Below are 26,477 nucleotides of genomic sequence, written 5' to 3'. Positions count from 1 at the left end.
GGTCATTTTTATAATACGACAGAATATAATTCACGAAGTACCAAAAAATCAAATTTTCAAAAATATGTTCATTTTGTAGCCCACGTCTTTCTGAAGAGTCTGATACATAAAACATATATGTTTGAGGAAATGTAAGGCATGTTATTTGGTTTTAAGTGTGCCAAGGTGCAGTGCCACCCCCTTTCACATAGCATTCTTCTATCACACGTCACTGTATTTCACTTCGTGAAATTGAAATGTGTATATTTTATACTGGATGCCATCAAACTATATTCAGGACAGTGTAAATTAAAATGTCCTGTGGTGCCTCTCCTGCTCCCAGTCGCCCAGTTTGACATCCTGCCCCTCTTTTTTTAAAAAAAAAACCTCACAATTAATACTGGAGGGGATTATTTGTAATCGGGAGGACAAGAACTCTTCAGAAAATTTGCACTATTTATTGCTTGTTAGCTAATAACTTGCTGTTTTGTGCGACATAAAATTAAATACAGGATGCATAAAACCAGTAAAGACAAGAGACAAGCATTACAGTACATATTTCTTCAATCATTAGCTCCTAGTACTGTTTTCTCTTTAATCTTGATACAGCTTTACATGGTGTGCTTTCCTTTCTGTGACAGAATCTATTACGTCATCAAAGTTCGTCAATTGTTTTATTACATGAAAAATCGAAATATCGTTGTCTGCTGTTAATACAAATAGTACCCAATACTGGTGTGGTTTCTCGATCTGATTATGTCTATTTTGGTGCTGTCTGCTAGATAAAACAAAATAGGTGTTTCTAACACTGCAGAAATTGTAACACACACCAAATAAACGAGACTGTTTTGGCATAAATGGTCTTTTTTATAACACGACAGAATATAATTCATGAAGACCAACATAAAATGCCTATTAGGCCTACTACAAGGAAAAGCTTTACGTTAGAAAAAAATTTCACATTTCATTCATACGCTCCAGTTTCTCGAGCATGAGATCGAAAAGTAGTAGTATGAGATTTTTACATAAATTTGGAATCGTCATATTCTTCCCTAATTTATGTTATGTTCCCGTTTCTTCTCCTTCCTCGTTCTATCGACAATATTTTCATGACTAATTCTGGAACCATTCCTGCCTTTGTCAAAACTGATTCGCTGGTTAACTTCACTAACCCTGCCAGAAACACGGCTTTAGTTATCGCTGATTATTCTCCGGTTAGGCGTTTTTATGTTCGTACAAACTATTTTCCGCGCTACTTCCAGAATAGAACTTAAGAGTCTGCTAGACGGGGATTGTACAACTGGCCCTTACTAGTGTAGCGGTCTGGCCAAAAATTTTCTGACAAAATTTCATTTTCCTGGATACACCGAGAAGATAATACGTAATCTTTCTTACCTGTTATTGCTGTTAGTCGTTCATTTCCACTCTGGTAGTCTGAATCTACGGATTTCCCTAGTAATTATAACAACGCTGATCATTCGCAAACCCAAGCAACAACATAATCAGACAGCGATCGGCATTCACTCGTTCGGCTTTACTCTTCTCAGCTTGTATAGCACGGTCCCCTTTTGCCTGCAGGAAAGTTTATTTCTAGATGTGACGAGGATTCCCCTGACAGACTTCACATACACTATGCACGCATTCAAAAAGCGACTTACAATTATTTTTTTCCCCATGTGACCAAACTCCTGATTTCATCGGTCCTAGGCTTACACACTACTTAATCTACCTTACACTAACTTACGCTAAGGGCAAACACATACAAACACATACACCCATGCCCGAGGGAGGATTCAAACCTCCGACGGGGGGAGCCACGCGAACCGAGACAAGTCCCCCAAGACCGCACAACTACCCCGCGTAGCTTATGATTCATTCAGAAATCAACTTATAGAGTGTGTTCAAAAACCAACAGGGATGCGCATCAAAATCATATGAGTAATCGATCGAACCAACATGCACTGGATGCTAGGCGCTTTGTGAAACGAGGTTTTCTCCTCTCAAGAATATGAATTTGGCGCCCCTCCCAGACCCCTACCCTCGAAGACCAGGGCCCACTGCACATGCGTGAATCTGGCAGCTTGGGTGCGGCAGTAAAATTTTTCCCGGTTGCATCTGGCTGCTTGCTGCGACTGCTTTCACAGCCAACAGCCCTGTTTCTGTAACCAGAAACGGGAGAAGGTACTACTCATTTGCCACTCAACTGCGCATGCGCATGAGCCCGCTCGTAAATGCTAAAACGAATCTAATGTAAATAGCTGTGACGTCACGCTCATTGGAGGCAATTTGTTGTTATGAAGCACTGCATAGTCTTCCTAAAGCCTTTGATACATTTTGCTGTTGGCAAACGCTTGTATGAGCACTGTGTTTTGTTGTTGTATATGGCACATTTCCCTTGTAATTTATGTTTTATTTTCGTTTATTTCTCATTAATATTTTATTGTTGCAGTATTATTCTGCAGTAGTGGGATTCACTAATATCCTTTGTTAGAGTATCGATTCTTACCAGTCAAAACTACAAAAATTTAACTGAAGACTAAAACAATGAAAAATACCCAGAATTCTAAAATATTCCCGGGTTTTTCCCGGTTTTCACCCGGATGAAAAAATTCCCGGATTTTTCCCGGATCTCTCGGTTGTCCCAGGTCGTATACACCCTGTTAATGCTTGACTGTCAGAAAGGTGGAAATAAAATAAGATCTGAAACTAATAACATTTTAGCCCTCGATAATTATGTGAATGTATTTTAATTCACTTGATAGCTCCCGGCAACAGAAATCCATTTTGTTTTCATTTGACGTGAGAGCAGTAAACGAAGAGGATAAGGCAAAATCACTAAACGTAAACATGGGTCACGTGTAGACTATGCACCTCCCCACAACAACACAGACTGCTCTGCACATCTCCCCCGAATCTACAATATTTCCGAACCCCACCTTGCCACCAGCATTTGAGATAGAATGCCAAAAAATGTTCATATTGTAGTGCACATCTTTCTGAACAGTCTGATACATAAAACACACATGTTTGAGGAAATGTAAGACATGATATTTGATCTTCAGCGTGCCAAAGTGAAGTGCCGCCCCTCTTCACACAGCATTCTTCTATTGCATGTCACTGTATTTCGCTCTGTGGAATTCAAACGTGTATATTTTATAATGGATGTTATCAAACCATATTCACGGCAATGGGAATTAAAATGCCCAGTGGTGCCTCTCCTGCTCCCAGTCGGCCTGCTCCTTTTAAAAAAAATAAAAATAAATAAATAAATAAATACAAATAGTACCCAAGACTGGTGTGATTTCTCGATCTGATTGTGTCTATTTTGTCACTGTCTGCTACATGAAACGAAATAGGTCTGTCTAACATTGCAGCAGTTGTAACACACACCAAATAAACGAGACTGATTTGGCACAAATTGTCATTTTTATAGCACATTAGAATGTAATTCTAATGGACGATAAATAGTTTAGACAAGAAGAGAATAGAAGCTTTCTAAATGTGGTGCTACAGAAGAATGTACTGTATGATATGGATGAATCGGACCAAGATTTGTTGCTATGGAGATCCGGGATACACCCTGTGGGCACAAGAAGTACAGTTCCAGGAAACTTTAGTGTTTGTTATCATAATATGAAAGAGTTTCTGGATAAGTATTCTTTCCTACAAAGAAGTTGTTTTGATCCATTTCGGATTCATAAGAAGACAGTGAAGTGTAGCCTCAGAGAAATTGATATAAAATCAGTATTGAAAGTGAATCAGTGCATGGGACTTAACATGAAACCAGGACAAAAGTTATGTTCCAGTTGTGTTACACTGCTAAAAAATTAAGAATATTCTGATAATTTACATGACAATGACGAAGAGTATCAGCCACCTTCAACCACAGCGGATGAGCAATTAAATACTTCAGGGTTTGTCTCCCATGAAGTCATACAAAGTTGGGAAAAGAGACAGGCCCAGCTATGGTAGAAGAAAACTACAAGAAGCTCAGATGGAATTAAAACACAAAATAGCTGACACACTAATGGTAGATGTGAGACCCATCAAAATGCTAAGCAGATGTTTGCTGCTATAAAGGATTCTGGTCTGGATTACAAAGGTGCAATGAAGCTGCTAGTGTGTGACATCAGTTCCTACCAGTGCATGATACACAGGTGTGAAAACTGTCCTAAGTGTCCTGGTAAGGCAAATCTTGCATAACATGTGAATAACAAACTGTATGGTGAACTCCTTATGGATGACGATGAACTTGTTTCTTATGAACAATGGACACACATGGATTGCATAAGTCTTGAAACAAAGCAAAGTACAGTGGAAGATTTTGTTGAAATGTGCTGTCAAAAAATGGACAAACTGACCACAGACAGCAACAGCACAATCGGCTTATCTCCAGTTTTGTAAGGATAATTTGAAACAAGATGAAATTATAGTAACACTAGACTTTTCTGAAAATTATGCATTTATAGTTCAAGATGCCATCCAAGGATATCATTGGGACAACAGTCAAGCAACTCTCCAGCCATTTGCGATTTACTATAGAGGTGAATCAGGTGATGTGTCTGTCATGAACCTGTGCATTTTTAGTGACTGTTTAATTCATGATGCAATTGCAGTTCATGCCCACATTCACACTGTCATGGCATATGTGAAAAACAACTGCCTCATATACATTTTGCGAAATACTTCAGTGATGGGGCAGCTAGTCAGAACAAAAACTGTAAAAATCTCAAAAATTTATGCATGCATTACCATGATTTTCAGATTCACGTAGAATGGAATTTTTTCACAACAAGTCATGGTAAAAATGTATGTGATGGTATTGGTGCTACCATTAAGTGCATGGCAGCACGAGCTAGTCTGCAGCACCCTACAGAAGGTCATATTCTAACACCTCTTCAATTATTTACCTGTGTACAGAAAAATATCTCTGGCATACGATCATTCTATGTTTCAAAAGATGAGGTGAAATCTGTTGAAGAGTTGCTAAAAAGCAGACTAGAACACGTTAAAACTGTTGCAGGCACAAGGAGCCATAATCACTTCTCTCCAGCAGACTCTGACAATGTGCAGATGAGCAAACTGTCCGGTTATAACAATAGGTTCATGCACAACATGTGTCTTCACAATTTGTCTGACTCAGGATTCAGAGGCAAAAGCAGCAACATACAACCAGGTTGCTATGTTATTGCTGTTTATGATGACAAACGGTACTTAATATGTGTTGCAGAGTGCTGTGAAGCAGAAGGTGATGTATTTGTGAACGTCATGGCACCAGCAGCACCAGCAAGATCATTTCATTGGCCACGTTTGGCAGACAGGTGTTGGATTCCTTTTGAACATATTCTTATGACAGTTCCAGTTCCTACCACAGTGTCAGGAAGACAATACAATTTGCCACTCAATGTACAGAGTACAGTAACTAAAGTGGGGGAGAACTTCTGTTCAAAGCACAATCGAATGGTTTTTAGCAGTTAAGGTGCAATAAACATTAATGATAGGTTGTGTTAATCTGTCTATATGTTGTTGCTTAGTGATGAAGCTGTTGTGGGAGAGGATAAGAAGAGGCAGCACATATCTTTTTACAAAATTGTGTTGTGGAACAATGGCCACATCACCAAATACATCTGTCAACTTCTATTGTATACAAATGTCTTGCAATAACATGCTGAAATTTTGAGACATATATTATCATGGTCTACTTATGCAGTGTGTGTAATTTGGTTTGGACACCACATGTCCCTTTTGTCCTACCACACTTCGAAAATCCATGTTTTTCAGGTAAATTTTCAAATTTTTTATTTTCGTGTGCATGTAACTCATTTTTGTGACTGATAAGGGCATGATGAGTTCTGTGTGTGTTTAGGCCACATTAAGCTTACCACAAAAAAATTTATACCCTGTGAATTATATTTGGCATAGAGGGCACCTACAATATGTACCTTTTAATGTATTTCATTTTTTTAATCACATTTTGGAATTTTTTATTTTCCCTCAGAAATATGTTGTTGCTGTTTTGATTCATGGAGTGTGTTCTCTAAATGGATGTAACTGGGTTGTAAAAATTTCACTGGACTGTGTGGAATAGCTCCAAAGTTATTAAGACCTGAAGTTGGGTCTGAAGATAGATTGCCAGATGCGGGCTGCAATTTCCGGGTCACGCCATCTTCTGTCACAAGTCATAATTCTGGAACTAATTGGCAGGGGAAACTAAAACATTGTACACGAGTGTTCCACACGTGGTAGAATTAGTGTACTGAATTTCAGTCAAATCTGAGACTATGAGCTGGAGCCACCGGTTGAACTGACATGAAATGATCCTGTTCCAACTCTTGTGTCAGACCCTGTTCCAACTTTTGTGTCAGAACACTCATGCCTGCCAGCCACAGACTTCAGTTCAGTTGGATACTGCTTTGCTCAGGCCCCAAATGGGCATGTGATACATGGACAGCTGCTGAGTATACACAGGATCAGTAGTAGTGACAGCAGGTGACTGCAAATGTGCTTTGATCTTGAAAGCATTTTGCACCATAAGGAGCTGTCACCAGATGGCTAGTGGCAGTTTCCCAGTCTCCACACAGACGTTAGGTATAGGGCCAACACTGTAAGCCCCAGCAGCTAACCTTCTATCCCCATATTACACTGATTTAATAATATTAATGTATAAAGATCATGAAGAAATGTAAATATCACAGTTATAGCCCAACTGGGCATGAAAAATACTCCAGTAAAACTGCAAAAGGCATGATCTGTAAGTCCCTCAGTTCTACTCATTCAGAAATCTGAAGTTCCTTGTCTTCAGATGGGGAGCATATACATTTATCATTGAATACAAGGTCCTGGAATCACAATGACTCTTAAAATTGATATTATCACCTCTTAAGTTGTAGGGAGGTTAAAAACAGGGCAACGACATATAAAGCAAACATCTAATCTCCTACCCAAAGGAGTAATTAAAACCTTTTTCCTCACCCTATCCTCTAGCCTTTTAAATGTCAACTGCAGCTGACAGGTTGTAGCTGCAAGTCCAGATGATGATTAGTAAATCAAAATGGTGCTCACAAATAGGAATTCTGTACTGAGTTTTTAATTGTACACAATATACTATTTTGTTATAGCAAATAGACTGCTACACTCAGTTGAACAACACCTGTCTGCTGGGGAAATTTGTTCGAGAGAGGATTCCAAACTCCGTATCTGTAATAGTACTATTCAAGAAAGGAATCTTGCTAGGCCAGGCAGATGTCCATGGAACACTAATTCAGAAAACAAAACCATGACATGGTGCTTCCAAAATATTAAGGGGACTTTGTCTTCAGTTTCCTCAGAACAAGCAATAAACTCATCATTTTTAAATATGAGAAATTAATGCCACATGCACAATATAGCCATAAAAAAAAACCACATGATACATGATTCGCAGCTAAAAAAAAAAATCAATATGCTCTGTTCCTACAATCTACCAGTCGTCGGCTGCAGCTGACAAATTACTTTTGATGGAAAAGCAATATAAAACAAATGAAAAATATTTACTGTGAATAGTGATTACTTAACGCCCCTCTCTCTGTGTGGATCACTGAGAACCATGTGTAAAACACTATCTTGAGGAAAACATTCATTTTTTCAGAGCTGCACAAAAAGAAAGGATTGCAAAAAAAAAAAAAGGGAGTATATCAATATTCAGGTAATGATTTAAAGGTATTATCCTTCCAAGTAGTGCTGCAGTCCTGGTCAAAAGAACGATATCTGACAACACTCACTGCAGAAGAGGAACACTGAAAATAATATACTGGTAAAGGAATGACAGGAATGCATAGTTAAAAACACAGATAGGTATCCTGCTTACACCTCTTTCCAAAAATTCATTCATCAGAGAAAGGAACAAGATGGGACAAGAAAGGATAAGATGGGCAGAAGCCTGGCAAAGAAATAATTCACTATGTTACGTTGTTTCAGATAGAACAGTAAGTACAGAAAACAATTTTGAAGTAATATTATTCATTATTTTCAACATTGGATTAGCGGGAAAATAATTTTTTAAAAAAAAAATTGCATATTTACAGTTTTTAAGAAGATGTCCAAAAACTAATATAGTTTTTACAATACAGACATTAGCTAAAAGAGAATCAATGGAGTTACTAGTCAGAGATTTGGCAATGACAATACACTATTCAAAAGTCAGTGATGAAATATGTAAGAAGGAACATGGATTTCTTCCAAACAAACTGAAACAACCACAATCCTTAAACAAAACAGGCTAAAATGCACACAAAAGTATAGCAGATACAAAGTAAAAGCAAATAATATGTCAATAACCTATACTGCCCACTCCATCTCCCACATAAAACTAACTGATTTTTAGTAGTGTTGTTTGCCACTTGTTCTCACTAAATACAATTAACAGCAAGAAGCTACTGACCATTTATTCAGAAGTTAGTTCTTTACTAGTAAGATGAAGACTGGATAATTTCATACATGATATCCTAACATCAGCACAACTTGGATGTAATTAAGCAATGTCCAACACAATTCCTTATAAATTCATTGTCCCCATAAAGTAAAGGCTGTAAGTTATTTGATAACTTGGACTCTGTTTTCCTTGCTGACAGCTATGTGTCACGTGCAATGTCTTCCTTCTGTGAAGAAGACACTGATGGTGCTTGTCTGATACATTGTTCATTTTTCTGCACTTTTGGCTGCTACAGAGGAAAAGCAAAAATTGACTGACATCCAGGCCATTTGAGAAGTTTGACGCAAAGACTTTTGTGGTCTGAAGGAGATAAATAGCTTCTCAACCACTTCTGCAGACATCATTTGTCTATTGTAAAATTCCCATTTACACACACACACACACACACACACACACACACACACACACACATTCGATGAGTCTGAAAATATATTGTATCCCAAAAATGTATTTTATATCAAATAATTGACAGTTTCAGCTTAGTATTTTGTGCATTATGATACTTTTGTGGTATTGATGGCATCTTAGTCTACTGCACCCGACGCACTGCTCACAGCTATGCTAGAGATGGCACTTACAAATCTTCTGCCAGAGTGCTGCTAGGCAAGTTCACTCTTCCAGCACTCGCTGTTCTCCTAGGGGGTGGTACAACGTGTAGACACCATAAGAGGATACTAGATTAACCTGACCTCATAGATTGCGACTTTAGGCTGGCACCTTCTTTTAAGCAGCCACACTCAGAGCTTTGCCCCATATTCAGCGTAGCTATAGACTTATCAACATTAGTATGGAAGACTACAATGAGAACATTACATCAATGTAGCACGATGCTACTAAACATTACTAATATTCAGAGAGTGTCAAAGTGGATCAGTATTCAAGACTATTTGTTACAATAAAGAACTTTATTCTCTTTGTATGTAACTCAGTACCACAGGAGAACCTGCAGCACTTCTGAGTTATGTACATCTCAATTATTAAGCATACATACTGTAAGTAAACTTATTAATGTGTTATCTTTTTGTACATGTCTGACTGTTTTTATTGACCATCTCCACTATCAACACATTAGACATCAACTGATAAGTCTGGTAGGTGATCATCATTCATAACTAATTTCTTAATTTTTGTATGGAACGCACAAATATGTGAAGTGTCTTTGTGTATGCAATGGCAACTTCTAGAGAGCAATCCTTCAACTGCACATATTCAGTTTCATATCCAACAAATCAGCTCATTACTAGCAGTTATTGACAGATTGATGGATGCACACCAAACCCATCAAACAACAATGACTGAAGCACAGAATGTTATGAGGACAGGTGCTGTCCCCTCCACCCTCCCGTTCATCTGATGCCCAACAAGGGGACTGAAAAAGTGGATCAGCTGCAGCTACAGTAGCATTTTCAGGCATAAAAAATATAAGATGAATCACGGTGCTCTTTCTTTTTTCATGAGTAGTAGTGCATATTTTCTGATTGCATTGCAAGTTGTTCCCTCAATTAGAGCCCTAAAACCTATCATATGAAGACATTGATCAAGCACTAGACGATTACTTCAAAGTCGGATCCATGTAAATGCCACTTGTTTCAAATTGTTTTGTATGTGTCAAGGGCAGATTGCTGAACTCAAGGGCATGACTAGGAACTGTAAATAACTGCTCTTGCAGAGCCTCATTTCAAGATGAAATGCTTTGTGATGCCATTATTAAAAACCTTGCTGATAACAGAATACAGGTAGAGATTCTAAAGCATCAGTGCCCTGGTCTCAACAATGTTCTTAAAGTTACTAAAGTGCAGGAAGTTTATAGCTTCACTTAATTTGACTTTAATATGCCTCTTATTGCAATGCTGACTGTATACACCTTGCAGTGGACCCAGTTTTGCATGGCTCGGGAATGCTGCAGTCACAAAGAACTGCATAAACACAGTGTGATGCGCACAGCCACTTCCTTGACCAGTTCAAACCTTCTGCAGTCTTGTGTGAAATATTATGTAATGCCTTCTCCACCATGTGGAATGTTGCCACTGCCATAAATGCCACTCACAGCAAGGGTGCATGCAAAAGAAATGCAAACAGACAGTCTCCGCAAGTTGACTATAGCACGCAATCTTGGGAATGAGTAATGCAGTATGAATTGCATCTTTGTTAACCGCATTCACAGAGTACATGAGAGACATCACTTTTGGATCTCCCATTAGTGTACCACTGGGCGAGCTCACTTTTCCAGCACTTGCTGTTCTCCAAGGGGTGGTGCTTAGCATACACAATGCCAGAGGACGTTAAATCAACATGACCCCACTACTGTGACTGGCCAGTGCATCCTTTTAAGCACCCACATTCAGAGCTTCATGCCAGATTCATTGCATCTATAGACTTATGTATGGAAAACTACAGAGAAGACATTACATCAATGTCTAAACATTACTGATATTCAGGGAATATTGAAGTGAATTGGAATTTGAGACTACTTTTACAATCAAGAACTTTATTCTCTTTGTACACAACTCAGCATCACAGAAGAACCAATAGCACTTCAAAGTTATGTAGGTGTCATTTATTAACTCTATATAGTGTAAATAAACTTACGACTGTGTTATCTTTTTGTAGGTGTTTGATGTCTTTATTAGCCACCTCTACTACTGAAACATCAACCTTGATACTTAAAAGGTAAGCATACTCTCATTAGTATATGCTACAAACATGCTTTTTATTGTTAGTATGAATACAGATGCCACTTTTTCGATTCAACAATCTGGAATTACATCCCAATTATTACATCCAATGTATCTAATAAGTTAAGAAACAAAGCTTGAAAACATTCACAGAAATATTTTTGTTCATACACCAACCATGTAAGGGCTAAAGTTAACAATCTGAAAAACCAAAGTAAAAATGAAAAGAATTTACTTAAGTTGATGAAATCCTGATGGTTATTAATAAAATGATCAGAAAAAATGCCATTGTTTAATTTAAACAGAAAATAAACTTTAAAAACATTTATTCAACTTTGATTCCATCTATAATGCTTTGTTTGCTTACAAAACTTCACATCTGGTAATGTTAATGGATTTAGTGTGCTGTTTTCATGCCATCTATTTCTTAAAGCTGACTGTCATAACTGAAGTTTAACAAACATTCCAAAATAACATCAAATTAGCCAATACAGCTGATTCTTTAACATACTAGGACTGAATTAAGATGGACCTTGTATCACCAGTTGGACGCAGTATTCTGCAGAAATGGCAACTGGAATTTGTAACTCCACGACTGTACATTGCACTATCCCCAGGAATTTGAGAAGGCCCCTACTTCTGGAGAGGAGATCTTTTGACTCGAAATTTCGCACTTTTTCCCTCTCGTCTAGAGCATAAAATGATACAGTATCGTCTCTTTCTGACTGATGCATTTGGTTACATATATGACACACATATACGCAAAGTTATGGTATAGAAATGCTGTGTTCTTCAGAGTAAGTGACTGTAACACTGAATGTGGTCTCATCAAGCCATCACAGGTCTTGTTTGGCCACAGACAAATGGTAAACTATTGTTGTGACTAAAGTATGCAACAGAAGGATGAAGCGTCCTTGTGGAAATTTGGGCTGGTATACTGCAACCACGTCGATTTTGAGTTGGGAGCAGGTGCAGGAATTGACATGCTCTTGTGTTGGAATGGTTTCTTTCTGCAGCTCAAGAAGGGATGCACAAGACTCTATTTTGACTATATCACCACATGTGGTTCTATTGCAGAATAGCACCAAAACTGTTGTCACACCAAAGAAAATGCACAATTCTCCATCATCAGCCACACAAAACCAAACAAACTTAAGTTACATGGTGATCGCCAAAAGCCACAAAATTTCCTGTTGCACTCAGTAATGCTATATCTGCAGCTTAGTGCAATCATAATCACTCATTTCTACAAATGTGTGTGAATACTGTAATGAATGAAATATCTGGCAACAGATTTCAAAAGGGGGAAAGTGACTCTTCCCACCCCCACCCCCACACCCACCCCCCTTCTCCTCCTTTCCCCACCCACTTCTCAGATTTATATGCTGTTACCCTATCTTGACCCTTTTTTCCCCTTATTCAATGAAAAATCTCATAGTACTATTAAAATGTGATTATTTATGTGAATGTGACTGCAGTCACAAAAGACACTTACCTGGTTTCGGTACCGAGTATGGACAGTAATCATAAAGCAAAGCAGCACCCTGAACTGCTTGCAGACGATGAAAGAGTCCAGAAGATAACCGCAGTAACATAGGCCCCACAACAACACGACAAAGAGCTCGTTCTGGAAGATTACTGGTGAGCAGAACATATAACAAATTAACTTCATAATATCACATTTTACCTTTTTCCAAAATTGTAGTAACAATGTGCAAAATAAAAATACTATATTTATTTATTTATTTTAATGGAACAGTGTAAGCTCACCTACATTTAAAAAATGAGAATCTAGTTTAGGTTTTCATTTACATGCTTAACACAAAGAAACCGTTAAAATATTAGACAAATGCCATGAGTAGTACAATCGAACAACAAGCAGGAGAGGCCAATGGAAGTATTACTTTTTGGGGTGCAGGGAAAGAAACTTAGGTATGAAACATATTTTATAGTGGTCCTTACTACTGTGGATGCATCAGCAAGTTCCACGTATGTCTTAGCGCAGTCAAGTAAACAAACTTACAATATTATATCACACATATGTCATAGCGCAGTCAAGTAAACAAACTTACAATATTTTAAGACAGAGAAAAATTGTGTTTAATTACATATTTGCACATATGTAAAAACATTACTGGCATATATTATTCAATAGGAACCAATATATTTTCAAATATAATTAGTATAATTAATAGGAGGTACCTGTATTCCAAATCGCTGCCTAGTTCCGAGAGACGCTCTGAATTGAAGTCATCAGGAAGTTCTAACATGTACAGGTAATCAAACGCTAAGGCAGGAGTCTTCTCCAAAAGTAAAGCTTCTGTAAAATGAAAAGTTAACATCACATTATAAACCGATTAACACATTCTGAACATTAAAAACAGAAGTATTTAACTTTCAACAATAGGTGAGAATAATGCACCTCATGGGATGTAAAGCTGTGCCAAACAGAAGCGCAGAACAGCTATTATGGGGCAATTATGGTAGAGTGCACACAAAATACCTTAGCCCATAGCTGCAAAGTGGGCCTGTTAGGGGATTGGACAATGGCAGTGACAACCAGTAATTTGACAAGTTAACCATTTATTATTAAAAGCGCAATAGGACATAGGATTAAGCTGAAATTGTATGAGAAGCAGCAATTTAATTTGGGCTGGCCTGCACACCTTTTTTTCCTTTCAGAGAGACATCATCAGTATCGAGTTGTGAATAATGCATACAATTCCCTAGTGGCCATGCTAAAGTTAGCTTTTTTTTTGCCAAACCACAGCAGAGTTTACACAACTTCACCTCACTAACATGCTAATGCAATTGCAACTGTAATAGAATCCTTGAACAGTACATTATAATACAACTGAAGACAAGTCCAGTGAATGGTATATGAAAAGCTCTGACTCACAAAAAATATGTGTAATTTCTTCACTTATACTGTTGTAAACCTACAATTACTCACATTTCGCCAGTCATCAATGGCCCTTAAAAAATTGTAATCCCATTGAAAAAATCTGTAGTTACTCAAATATTGTGTTCATAAGGAAGTCCTGCATGCTAACCACAGACAAAATACTCTCCTCTTCGTGTGCTGTCATTTGCCAAAATCTCATTTCAGTATTTCAAATTGTTTACGAGACAGAAGGGATATTATGAACAGTTCACTTTCACTATCTCATTTGCAAATGCAAAAGAAAGTGAGTTCAGGACACAACAATCTATTTTCTCAAGATGGGTGACAGATGTAGATCTCCTTCCAAGTTTAAAGAAAAATTCATTATGTTAGCTACATTTTGTATGCAGCAATGTATGACCGAACCAAATGAGGCTACAATACACAATGTTTTATGGTACAACATATATTTTTATTGTGTTCCCAGTTTGCGTGAATCTGTGATGATTTCAGTCTGAGTAAATGGTTCAAATGGCTCTGAGCACTGTGGGACTTAACAGCTATGGTCATCAGTCCCCTAGAACTTAGAACTACTTAAACCTAACTAACCTAAGGACATCACACAACACCCAGTCATCACGTCAGTCTGAGTAACCCTATGGTATTCCCAGAAGTACCATGAAGCTTGTAACAGATATAACATATTCTGCCACTGCTAGTATTTCCATTCTGTAATTATTTTGGTAATGATTTACTATCCATTTAGTTCCGCTTCAACTGTGTTACAAATAACTATGATTAGTAATTTATTTTCCATTTTCTATCCATATTTGGCCACGTTTATCACAAGTTGAAACTTCCTGGCAGATTAAAACTGTGTGCTGGACCGAGACTCGAACTCGGGACCTTTGCCTTCCGCAGGCAAGTTCTCTACCGACTGAGCTACCCAAGCACGACTCACGTCCTATCCTCACAGCTTTAATTCCACCAGTACCTCGTCTCCTACCTTCCAAACCAAGGCAAAGGTCTCGAGTTCAAGTCTCGGTCTGGCACACAGTTTTAATCTGCCAGGAAGTTTCAGCACACAATCCGCTGTAGAGTGAAAATTTCATTTATCACAAGTTATTTTACAGAGCCTTAGTTACACATTTGTAATACAATGTTGTGTTCACAAATATAAAGCATAAAACTTTTATTGCAAGTGTCTTATGATGCAAACAATGCTAGTGCCACAGATGCTCCATTAACTGAAGGCAATTAGAGAGATATAAGTATTTCAATGGTAACGCAAAATCAGACCACCAAGATCTAAAATAACATTCTAAGTAGATGATAAGATTTGAATATAATTGTCAATCACAATGCAACCCTTTTATGATATGCAGTGAAGGGATTGTCAATGTGAGCTGTTGAAAATTGTTTGACAATTACTGAGTTACCGGAGGTGGCTCCACATTGACATACTTACCAAACAAATCTTTGAAATTTCATGCAAGTGGTGGCAATTTTCTCTGGGGTCTTTCAACTCAATACTGTGAAAAATGTCTGTGTTACTAAATAAATATATCAACATAAAATAGTTTAATTTACTGCAGTAGCCACCAGAAAGAGCGTGGGAGGCACACATCGGCACAGTGCGTCATGGACGGTAGTTGCCGCAAGTAGAGTTCCATCCACCAGAGGGCACGCGAGAATTTGGCCGCGACCTCTGCCGGCAGAACAATAACAACTCAGGCAGCATGGGCCGGGCCCAGTCAGATCACATCGGGCAGGCCTAGGAGACAGTTCCTGGTCTACGCTATGTAAAGTGCGATGTAAAACGTGAACCGTGTTACTACACAATTGGCAACGAGTAGGGTCGTTCTTTCGCATGTTGCGTCGTTGTTCTGGTTTCGTGGCTGATCCACGGCATGGAGGATTTAGTGCGGGTTTTGGTTGAGCAGTAGACGGAGCTCATGGCAACCATGAAACAAGTGCTTCTGGTGTTGCTCTCCACGCAGTCTGCTCCAGCGCCGTTCCCTCTTCCCTTTCCCCCATATGACGAGACGGCGGAGGATTGGGACGCAAATGAACATCGCCTTCGGCAGCATTTCCAGGCGTTTCATGTGGTCTTTTCTTCTCTTGGATATCTCCCTCACTGTATCAAGTTTTGCGGCAGCTAGTACCATTGCAGGAACCCTCATCCTTGTCTTTTGACGCATTTTGTTCATTGCTGTCTTCATATTATCACCGCTGCATGCATGTTGTGGCAGCTAGGGTCGAGTTCTATCAATGCAAGAAGCAGCCCCATCAGTCTTACCAGGCGTGGGCCGCTACCCTGCACGGTCTTAGTCGCAAGTGTCATTTTGTCATGGAGCAGTCGCGAGAGTCGCATGCCCACGTTATGGTGCGAGACGTCATTGTTCGTTCGGCCCCTGATAGGGAGGCCCGGCAACGGGCTCTGCAGTTAGAGGACCCTTCCCTTGAGGAAGCCCTGTCCATTGCTCAATCATATGAAGTCTCTCACACCACAGGTCAACAGTTGGAAGCGTGGTGCGACGTCACGGCAGTTCAGGGTAGCGCAGCCACGTCCACTGCGTCTGGGGTGGATGACGTGCGAGCGGTACAATCCGGCCATTACGGCCGCTCCCGCACAGCACGTAAACAGAGTTTTGGCCGCCGGCCCCTGTTACCGTCCTGTGTGTCGTGCTATATCCATCACGATCGGTCAAAGTGCCCCCAGCGTTGGGCCGTTTGTCGCAAATGTAATAAAAAAGGACACATTGCTAAAGTTTGTCGCTCAGCCTCAAAAGAATCGAAGGAAGCAGGTGCTTAGGATATGGACGTTGACATTGAGGAAGTTTCATCGGGCCAGGCTCCCGACGCATCGGCACACAAACTCTTTATCGAGGTGTCGGTTCGGTCGTGCCGATTACAACTGCAAGTAGATACAGGCGCGGCAGTTTCTTTGTTGAATGCACAAACTTACTCCGACCTTGGGTCGCCCCCATTGGCACCAGTTTACTGGCGTCTACGCGGTTATGGTAAACAGTTAATTCCCCTACTGGGTCAATTCACTACCGACTTGACTTACAAATCAGTCACTTGGCCTATTACTTTTATTGTTGTCAGTGATGTGAGCTCCGCTAACCTTTTTGGCTTGGATGCCTTTCAAGCTTTCGGTTTTTCTATCGCTGACACCATACAGTTGGTCTCCGAAGATGTTCCCTATCAATCATTGGAATCTTTGATCTCTGACTTTCCGGATATCTTTGAGGAGGGCCTGGGGCATGTTTCAGACTTTGATGCTCACTTAAAGTTGAAGGCGTCGGCTCGCCCGCGTTTTCTATGCGCGAGGCAGATCCCCTTGGCTCTCCGCCCTCAGGTAAAAGAAGAGCTAGACCGGCTGACAGCCCTCGGGGTCATTCTTCCCATTTCTTCTAGTGAGTGGGCTTTGCCCCTCGTTATTGTCAGGAAACCCTTGGGAAAATTACGTCTTTGTGGCGATTTCAAGGCCACCATTAATTCCCAATTGGTGGTTGACACCTATCCTTTGCCTTGTGCTGATGAATTGTTCTCCGCCGTGGCGGGAGGCCAATATTTTTCGAAAATCGATCTTTCGGAGGCTTATCATCAGATACCACTTGATGAGGACTCCAAACAGCTGGCGGTCATCAACACCCCGTTTGGCCTTTACCAATACCTGTGGTTGGCCTTCGGAATATCCAGTGCCCCGGCGATATTCCAGCATTATCTTGAGCATGTCACGTCGACAATCCCTCATTGTATTAATTACCTGGACGACATAATTGGCACAGGCCGCAGCATGAAGGAACACTTGAACAACCTTCGCACCCTCTTTCTCAAATTCAGGTCTGTGGGCTTGCGTTGCAACCTGCGTTAAGTCAAATTTCTTCCAACCGTCCATTGAGTATGTGGGCTACACCATCTCTCAGCATGGTGTCCAGCCGCTAGGAAGTTTGGTCCAAGGTAGCGTCGACCTTCCGCGGCCCACTTCGCTGAAGGAGTTGTAAGCTTTTTTTTAGGCAAGATCGCCTATTACCACCGCTTCATTCCCAGGGCTTCCACCATAGCCCGCCCCCTGTACTGCCTTCTGCGCAAGGGTGTTCCTTTTGATTGGTCACCTGCATGCGATCGAGATTTCACCTCATTGAAGGGCCTCCTCACATCAGTGCCTTGTTTGGTTACTTTTGACTCCCATAAGCCGTTGGTCCTGGCTACAGATGCTTCGCACTATGGGGTGGGAGTGGTCCTGGCCCGTCGCAACGCGGATGGTTCCGAGCAGCCACTGGCGTTTGCGTCTAAAACTCTTAGTCCCGCGCAGGCCCATTACTCCCAGGTGGAAAAAGAGGCTTTGGCCATTGTCTACACTGTTACCAAGTTTCACCCTTTCTTGTATGGCACAAAGTTTCAGTTAATCACTGACCATAAGCCGTTAATATCGTTATTTGGCCCCGGCTTTCCGATGGACTCCTGCACGACACTCCACCTTCCGATGCAGTGGATCACAGTGGCTTCACCCCCTGAAGGAGGAGCAGTGCAGTAGCCACCAGAAAGATCGCAGGAGGCGCACTCAGCATGGCGCATCACGGACAGTAGTTGCCGCAAATAGAGTTCCGTCCACCAGAGGGCACGCGAGAATTTGGCCGCAACCTCTGCCGGCAGAACAATAACAACAACTCAGGCAGCACGGGCCAGGCCCAGTCAGTTCACATCGGGCAGGCCTAGGAGACAGTTCCTGGTCTACGCTATGCCAAGGCTGAGAACCACCACAGTGCAGCGGAGTCACAGGGGGGAGGGGCGGTAGCGTGCCCTGAGAAACCAACACGGGTGCCGGCAGTGGGGAAGCCGGCGCCCGAGGGGTCGGAGGGTGGGTGCCCAAACGTGAACCGTGTTACTACATTTACTTACTCTTTCAGTGAGACCATGCCACTCCAAGAAAACCATGATGAGATTACCCAAACAATTGCAAAACTTCACTATACTTCACAGTTGGAATAAAGTAATCTAAAATGTACACTTGCACTGATATTCTCCATATGTAGACACATTCTGCAGTGAGGAACAATAATAAAGTAGATCCATTAAACTTCATAACATGTTTCCCTTAGTCGAAAGTGTATGTTTTTAGTAACTTGCATCACTGAATCCTGTTGTTTGCACTCATTTGGTTTGCATGAAGTTTGATATTAACAACTCCACACCTTTTGTTTTATTTATGTATTGCCTGTTCCATTGCTAACAGTGACACAGTGTTTTCTAGATGTGTAGCCTCACATTCCTCTCACTGGTGGCACAACTACTACATCACCTAAATCTAGCCATTGGTACATGCCACTGATCAGAGAAGTTTTCTTGCCATTTAGTTGGTTAGACAGCTTGCTGGACTAAAATCTATACACTCATCTGCTGCTTGATTTCTGGTGATATTTGGATTTCTGACTGGATTTAATACAATGATAACCTTTTGCTTCATTCTCATTAATTTTCTCAGTCTTGCAAGCAGACAGACAGTTGCGCTGTTGACAACTCTGGTTGTCAAGCTTGCTTGTAAGTAGCACATTTGTGTTGCAATTCTTTGGCATTAATGAAGCCTGTGTACAGATCAACACCAAAGCTGAGATGGGAACTTTCCTGAATTTAGGTATCTTACGGAACAGTTGGACAGCACTATTACAATCATTAATGAGATGCTGGAAGTGCAATGACAAATACAGCAGAAACTAGCAGAGCAGCAAATTCAGTTACAATTGGTGACACTGCTGCAGCAGTAATTGGCATTGCTTCAACAGCAATGTTAGCAATCACAGGGCAAGCATTTAAAATCAAGCTCAGCATTGCTCCTGCATTCCTGTCTTTCAGCGAGGAAAATAAAAAATGAGAAATCTATCACAGTTGTTTACGACTAAATTTTCTGGCATGCAATTTCACATATCAACACAGGCGATGTGCACTTCTCTTGTCCACTAGTACTAACTATTTGAGCTTCTTCATAATTTATATCCACTAGCAGACCCCAGTAGTCTGTGACCCCAGTAGTCTGTCATATTCTGCAATTTGTAATATGGTGTCTAGTAATTTTACAAAACAGACTCATATAGCAAGCACTCATTCACAGTTTTTACAATGCAGAAAGTGAGATAATCTTACAGTGTTTGGCAGCAGATCTTGAAGGTCAAAGGGGCTGTTGTTGATTTCACTGTGAAAGAGCAAATTGCAAATGAACCTAAAGCTGAACTGTTAAAAAGTGATGTTATAGTTGGTTTTGCCCCTGAACAGAAGATTTGTACGCAAGCTCTGAAACAGCCTCAAATGAGGAAATTGAAACTGCAAAAGAATGTGATGTATTGCAGTAGCACAAAAAGAATAGTGCTATAGATTTCTGTTGCACATCATCATTGTATAATTTCTCTACTTAATAAGAGATAACATGTGACAATCAATCATGCCACCAATCTTCAGTGAAAACATTACCATTTTTCATTACTGCTACCCTCTGCCTATCCTCAATGCTGACAGCATCCTCAACTTTTATCACTGAAAAATCAAATCTATACAGGCATGCCTGGATTGCTTCCACAAACATATGAGATATAACTGCTCCCACCATCATGCAGAGTGCACACAGTGCTACAAGTGGAATCGCCTCACAGTTGTTTGTTATGATCAGCTATTGCATTCACCAGTTGCTCCGCCACATTGTCTATGGGGTTGAACAAAAATATGTAAACACTAAAAGCATAAGACCTTACCAAGTTTAAAAAAAACCTTTGCCATTCAGAATAGCTTCCAGTCATCTTGAAATGGACAAATACAAGTCCTGTATGGTTTTCAAGGGAATCTCATACCATTCTTTCTACAAAACAGTGGCAATATCAGGAAATTATGATAGAGGTGGGTAGCGATCACACAGCCTGCTCTCCAAAGTAGACCATAGATGCTCAGTAATTTTGAGATCTGGTGATTGTGGTAGCCAGAAGAGATGCAACAATTCCTCTTCATGCTCACAAAACCAGTCCTGGACAATGCGAGCTGTGTGAACAGGGGCCCTGTTGTTTTGGAACACAGCAAAAGCATTTAGAGTACAAAGACAGTACCATGGTATGCATCTGGCCAGCCAAAATGGTCACATAATCCTTGGTAGTAACACGACCTGGCAGAGTAACCATAGGACCCATGGAATACCACCAAACTCCTCCCACACCCCTTTTTTATGCTCTTGGGACAGAAACTCAGCAAAAATTTGGAAACAGTGTGAAACAAGACCCACCCAAACAAATTACTTTCTTGCACTACTCCACAGCCCAGGTATTATGGCTTCAGCACTACATTTTCCTATTATGGGCATTTCCATCACTGGTGAGTGGTTTTGGAATCCCAGCTTGCCCTGCAACTCTGTGCTTCAGAACTCGCTTCATGTTGTTTCACTCCCGAAAGGGTTGGAGAGTGTAACATTCAGTTCTGCAGTGACTTTTACAGCTGTCATCCCCTATTTTTCATCACAGTCCTCTTCAATAGCAGTCAGTTATGACCACTCAAATGCACCCTTTTGTCTGCATTGTGACTCAGCGGATGATGTTTTTTCACTTTCCTTGTATATGGTACAAATCTTCACTATGGTGCCTCTTGAAACACCGAACACTTTGGCCTCCTGGTTTTGGAGTCATCCAGCATACGAGCTCCAACAATTTGTCCATGTCTGGCTTCACTTAGATCCAACATAATGGACTCACAACTACACAGAACACTGTTCTCACCATGTCTAATACTTGTAACATACTAAGGACACTGACAAGTACTGTTCGTGGTCAAACACAACATGCACTGTTGTCTAGAATCTTTATTTATGTTCAAGCATGCACTTATCACATTGTTTCCATATTTTTGTCCAACCCCTGTGCATCATGTAAACATTATGCCCACTCTCAGCCCAGAAACAGCCATGCCAGAAAAGCTGTTGCTCACATACAATAAACATGGCACTTCTTTGTGATTTCAAATTGACACAGGCACATCAGTCTGTGAGCTAACATCACAAAGATGTTTGGGCTCAGATGCGGTTCCTCTTCGTCGAAACACCTTGGCTCAAACTCATTTAGGGGTTGAAATGCACGTGTTGCATTACACGCCCTAAATTACACACTTGTGACCCTTTGGTTAAATTGTCTGGCTGATGGCAAGTTTGCAAAATACAAAATTAATATTACGTATAATAACAGTAATAATAATATCTGGAACTAAATTAATGACCCATAAATGATATAGGCCACACAGTTGTAATTTGGTTAGAATAATGGTTATTCAGAAAGCAAACTAATAGCAAAAACGGTCGTATTTAGAATTAATATTACACTTGAGCGCATATCCATTTGATACAGTTCAATCATTCACAATCTCAGTGAATTACAAGTCTAATACTTCACCTAGTTAACCACGTGAAAAGTTAAAAGTTCACACCAGGCACGCAGCTGCTCACCGCTCAGAGACTACGTCCTGCGATACCACAAAATGTGAAATTTTCCAAGTTGTTTCACTTCCTAGCTACCTAAAGACTGGCCATCTGCTTTTGCTTCTCCACCAGCACTGTACCCTTTGGTGTCTCCAGCTGAATGGTCCGTTTTCACGTCTCCATCCGAACTGTCCCCTTTGGTGACTCGACCAGACCTGCCCTCTGCCCATCTCCAACCACATTTCCTGCACGCTGAACATCTTCGCTCAACTGACTATCACAGTTCCCTTTCCTGAAGCCATCCATCTGATTGGCAACAGCTTATTCTATGTTACTTTACATTTTAAGGTATTTAAATAATCAAAGCTTGATCACTTTCATGCTCTTAATAAAGTAACAATAATATCCATTACATAATAAACATTAGATTCTTTTACATAAAACCAAAACAATTTTCTTCTTAGCTTTGAATGTCACGGCCAGTAGCCTTGCATCAATGTGCATTATGATAAATAAATAAAGAACAAAAGTAACTATTATGCACTAAACTTTACAACAAATATTCTATTACCTAATGATTCAATAAGGAGTCATGCTGTCATCGTTCAATGTCTTTTGTGTGGAGGAAATGATGATCTGATACTTAACCGAAAATACTGATAATTTAAATTTACTGTATCTTTTAAACAAATAAAGTTACAGAGTTGATATTTACAATGTTTGTCATTTTAATGACGCGCTCCTATATGAAATGTTGATTGTTAAGATCGACCAAAACTTGTTAATTTCACTTTAACAATAAACCCTAAACTATTATAGATGTGATCAGTATTCAAGTTTTAGTGGGATCACCATGAAAATTTATGGAGAATGGCAGATTAAAATTACTGTGGCTTGATTCCCTGCACTACTACAGAATTAAATGGTTTTCATACATGTTTCCCTTTATGGTCGATCTTAGGTCTGCCATATTATCACCACTACGTCTCCTTGGCCACAAAAGCCTTCTACTGGGTTTTCCTATGACGTATGTTCTCGTCTGTCAAACTCGCACACTACAGTGCTTAGGCCTCAATAGGCAATAGACACCAGTGAGTTTCCCCATCTCGTGGTGAATCTGTGCCCTTTGTGGCACGCGGTCCTGGACAATAGGGTTCGTTTCACAATTCCTGTAGGCTGACTCTTTTGGCCATATATTTAAATGAGAGCACAATGTTCCTTAACTCACAAGTCTTATTCAATAATGAGAAGACACACAGTTATACGTAGTCCACTCTACTGAAACAGACACACAAAAATCTACTGAATCACAGCACATAAGATTTTTTGTTGCTAGAGCAAGTCACTGTGGCCTTGACAGTGCATACAGAAGTGTTAGCAGAATGCCCCTTGTCATCAAATCCCAATGGTGAGCAACATTTTTGAGCTAAACTCACTGGTTTTCATCCTTTGTTTTCCACATTCACAATTTAATGAACTTAAATATCAGATGCTATTCAACTTCATTATATGAACAACTTATGCAAGGAGTATACGTCCTTGTTTGAACAAACTCTCAGATATGCACTTAAGTATACTGTACACACAACACTAAAATGATCAGCTAGATTGAAACAGGACAAACTGGTAAACAAAACCACTGCAGCTGCTAAAAATTCTTCATTTTTACTCTTTCAAAACAGCCAGACAGCTGCAGCTCAGAGGAAATTTTTCAGCTTTGTTTGTGAATTAACAGCAATTACGTTTTGAATTTGACATAGTTTTTCCTTGCTAATAGTTGCATGAAGGTTTACATATGCCACATTATGTTGACCTGTTGGAATCTGTAATGGCATAATCTATTAGACCGGATTGACTGTGACCATAATTTCAACACATTTGAATAGCTCACATGCTGTTAAACATGATATTCACATTTTGTTACATACTTGTTCTGGAAAAGACCCCAGAAAATATCTCTGTGGCCTGAAACTGGCTGGCCGTATTTATGAAAAGTAATAAAGAAGAATTTTGACAGCCTAGATGATTTCCTTTACCCAAATTTCCTGCTTCAGTCCTTAAACAACACCTACACATACAAAAATAAAACATTCTTTTTTTACCATCAGTATCTCTTCTCTCAAGCCTACTCCATCCCATTTGGCCTCCACATGATCTTAAGAGAAAGTCTGATGGCCTCAAAAACCAAATCACCACCACTCCCACCAGTGAGCCACCATTCTGGTTGTCATCCATAAAGCAGGCATAGTTTATCACCGCTGTGTATGCTTTTATGCTACTGTTAATTTGTTAACTAGAGATTAATAACTACTGTACATAAAATATAACTTGGATCTTTCTGGGAGTGAAGTAATCAATGGATATTAGATGTCTTTGGGCCTGTACATAATGTTTCCAACTATTTACAACCTTCACTGCTAAATAAGACATGCTGTGGCACAGTAATATGCATTGTGAATGAAATGTTGATCCCAGTGCCTGCCCTGCGAGAATGAGGCAGAGCCTGTTTCCCCTCACCTTTTCTTACCTGACAGCAACCCATAAGCTAGATGGTGATCTCATGTTTATATTCTCAGCAACCCACACAAAAGGGGCTATTTATATTGTGTATATAGTATCCTACTTCACAGCCTGACCTATCAAGAGGTCACCATTTTACAAAAATTGATCTGTCAGATGCCCATCTGCACCTCCATTTAGATGAAGCACAACATGAAGTCATATTTTTTTTTTCCAACTTGTATACCGTATTTACTCAAATCTAAGCCGCACTCTTTTTCCGGTTTTTGTAATCCAAAAAACCACTTGCAGCTTAGAATCGAGTGCAAAGTAAGTGGAAGTTCTGAAAAATGTTGGTAGGTGCCGCCACAACTAACTTCTGCCGTCGAATATATGTAGCGTTACACAGGCATCCTTTGCAGGCACAAAGATAAATACTGGCGCCAAAAATAAATTAAAAAAAGATGGAAGACAAGCTTTCTTTCTCCGCCCCGAGTTTCGACCACCGCATTTTCATACATGGTCCAACAGAGTAAATACAAATTCCGTATTGTTCATCTTCGAATGTAGCAGCATTCCAATGTACTACGAAAATCCGACTGGCAAGACGGTTTGGGATGTTTATCAATATGGCCAACTCTACGTTCTGAATTTTTTCCTATCTGTGAGAAGAGATGGTTCTTAATAGGAACTTTTATGAATTGTGAATCACATGCAGTATTCTCTTCACCATAATAATAATACGAATATAAACATTTTGCCATGTATTCTTTCGTGTTTGCTGTTATCTCATTTAAATCCTGTCTGTCTAATAAACTACGAAACTAGAGTTAGACTACAGCAAACGCGGAAGAATATACATATCATGTCATGTTTGTATTCGTATTATTCTTATGCCTAATAGCGATACAGTCAGAAATTAAGCACGGCAATTGACTAGATTTTTAAATCTAAGATGACTCTAACTTCTGTGCAGAATGTAATGTACTGAAGAGGGTCTGCAAAGATTTTCAAACGGAAAAAAAATTTCGCTAAACTCTCGTTCAGAACATCTTCTATCATACCCAGTCTATTATTTGGTTCTTGTTGATCATTATCAAAGAAAGCAGCAGTGTAAGTAACAACAAATAGCAGTCTCTTACCATTGTTTCGCTAATGAGACGATTCCTCTCTCTCTCTCTCTCTCTCTCTCTCTCTCTCTCTCTCTCTCCACAGTACAATAATGCATTTTCGGCTTAGAGTGACGTAAACACCTATATAAAGAGAACGGCACTTATCAGATCAAAGAAAAATAAGCAATCAATTCAAACCAGATGAAGCACTTGAAAAAGGAAGGGTATCTGTATAAATACGGACGGAGCACCTGACGCATAGCATTGGCTACCTGGTAATGCTTAACTGCTAAGCTTACGACTCGAACCAAGCTACTGTAGCTGTATCGTCATTCATTCGACCTAAATTGTGTCTCATATTACAATGGGCCAACTTTGTTTCAATTTGGAGGTGCGACCAAAAACTTTT

At 39.9% G+C, this 26,477-nt stretch overlaps 1 protein-coding gene across 1 annotated transcript in view; it reads right to left on the bottom strand.

The window, feature by feature from the left end:
• Window positions 1-26,477, bottom strand: part of LOC124606029 (vacuolar protein sorting-associated protein 13B) — a 219,251-nt gene that overhangs the window by 103,817 nt on the left and 88,957 nt on the right. Inside the window, exons 11-12 of the mRNA XM_047137992.1 lie at window positions 13,327-13,444; window positions 12,620-12,762 (exon numbers count right to left, since the gene is read on the bottom strand). Coding sequence (XP_046993948.1) covers window positions 12,620-12,762; window positions 13,327-13,444 — 261 coding nt within the window. The remainder of the gene's footprint in view (window positions 1-12,619; window positions 12,763-13,326; window positions 13,445-26,477) is intronic.

Source organism: Schistocerca americana, chromosome 3, assembly GCF_021461395.2.
Source record: "Schistocerca americana isolate TAMUIC-IGC-003095 chromosome 3, iqSchAmer2.1, whole genome shotgun sequence".
In the NCBI taxonomy this organism is placed as follows: Eukaryota; Metazoa; Arthropoda; class Insecta; order Orthoptera; family Acrididae; genus Schistocerca; species Schistocerca americana.
This window is presented reverse-complemented; position numbering and strand designations above follow the sequence as displayed.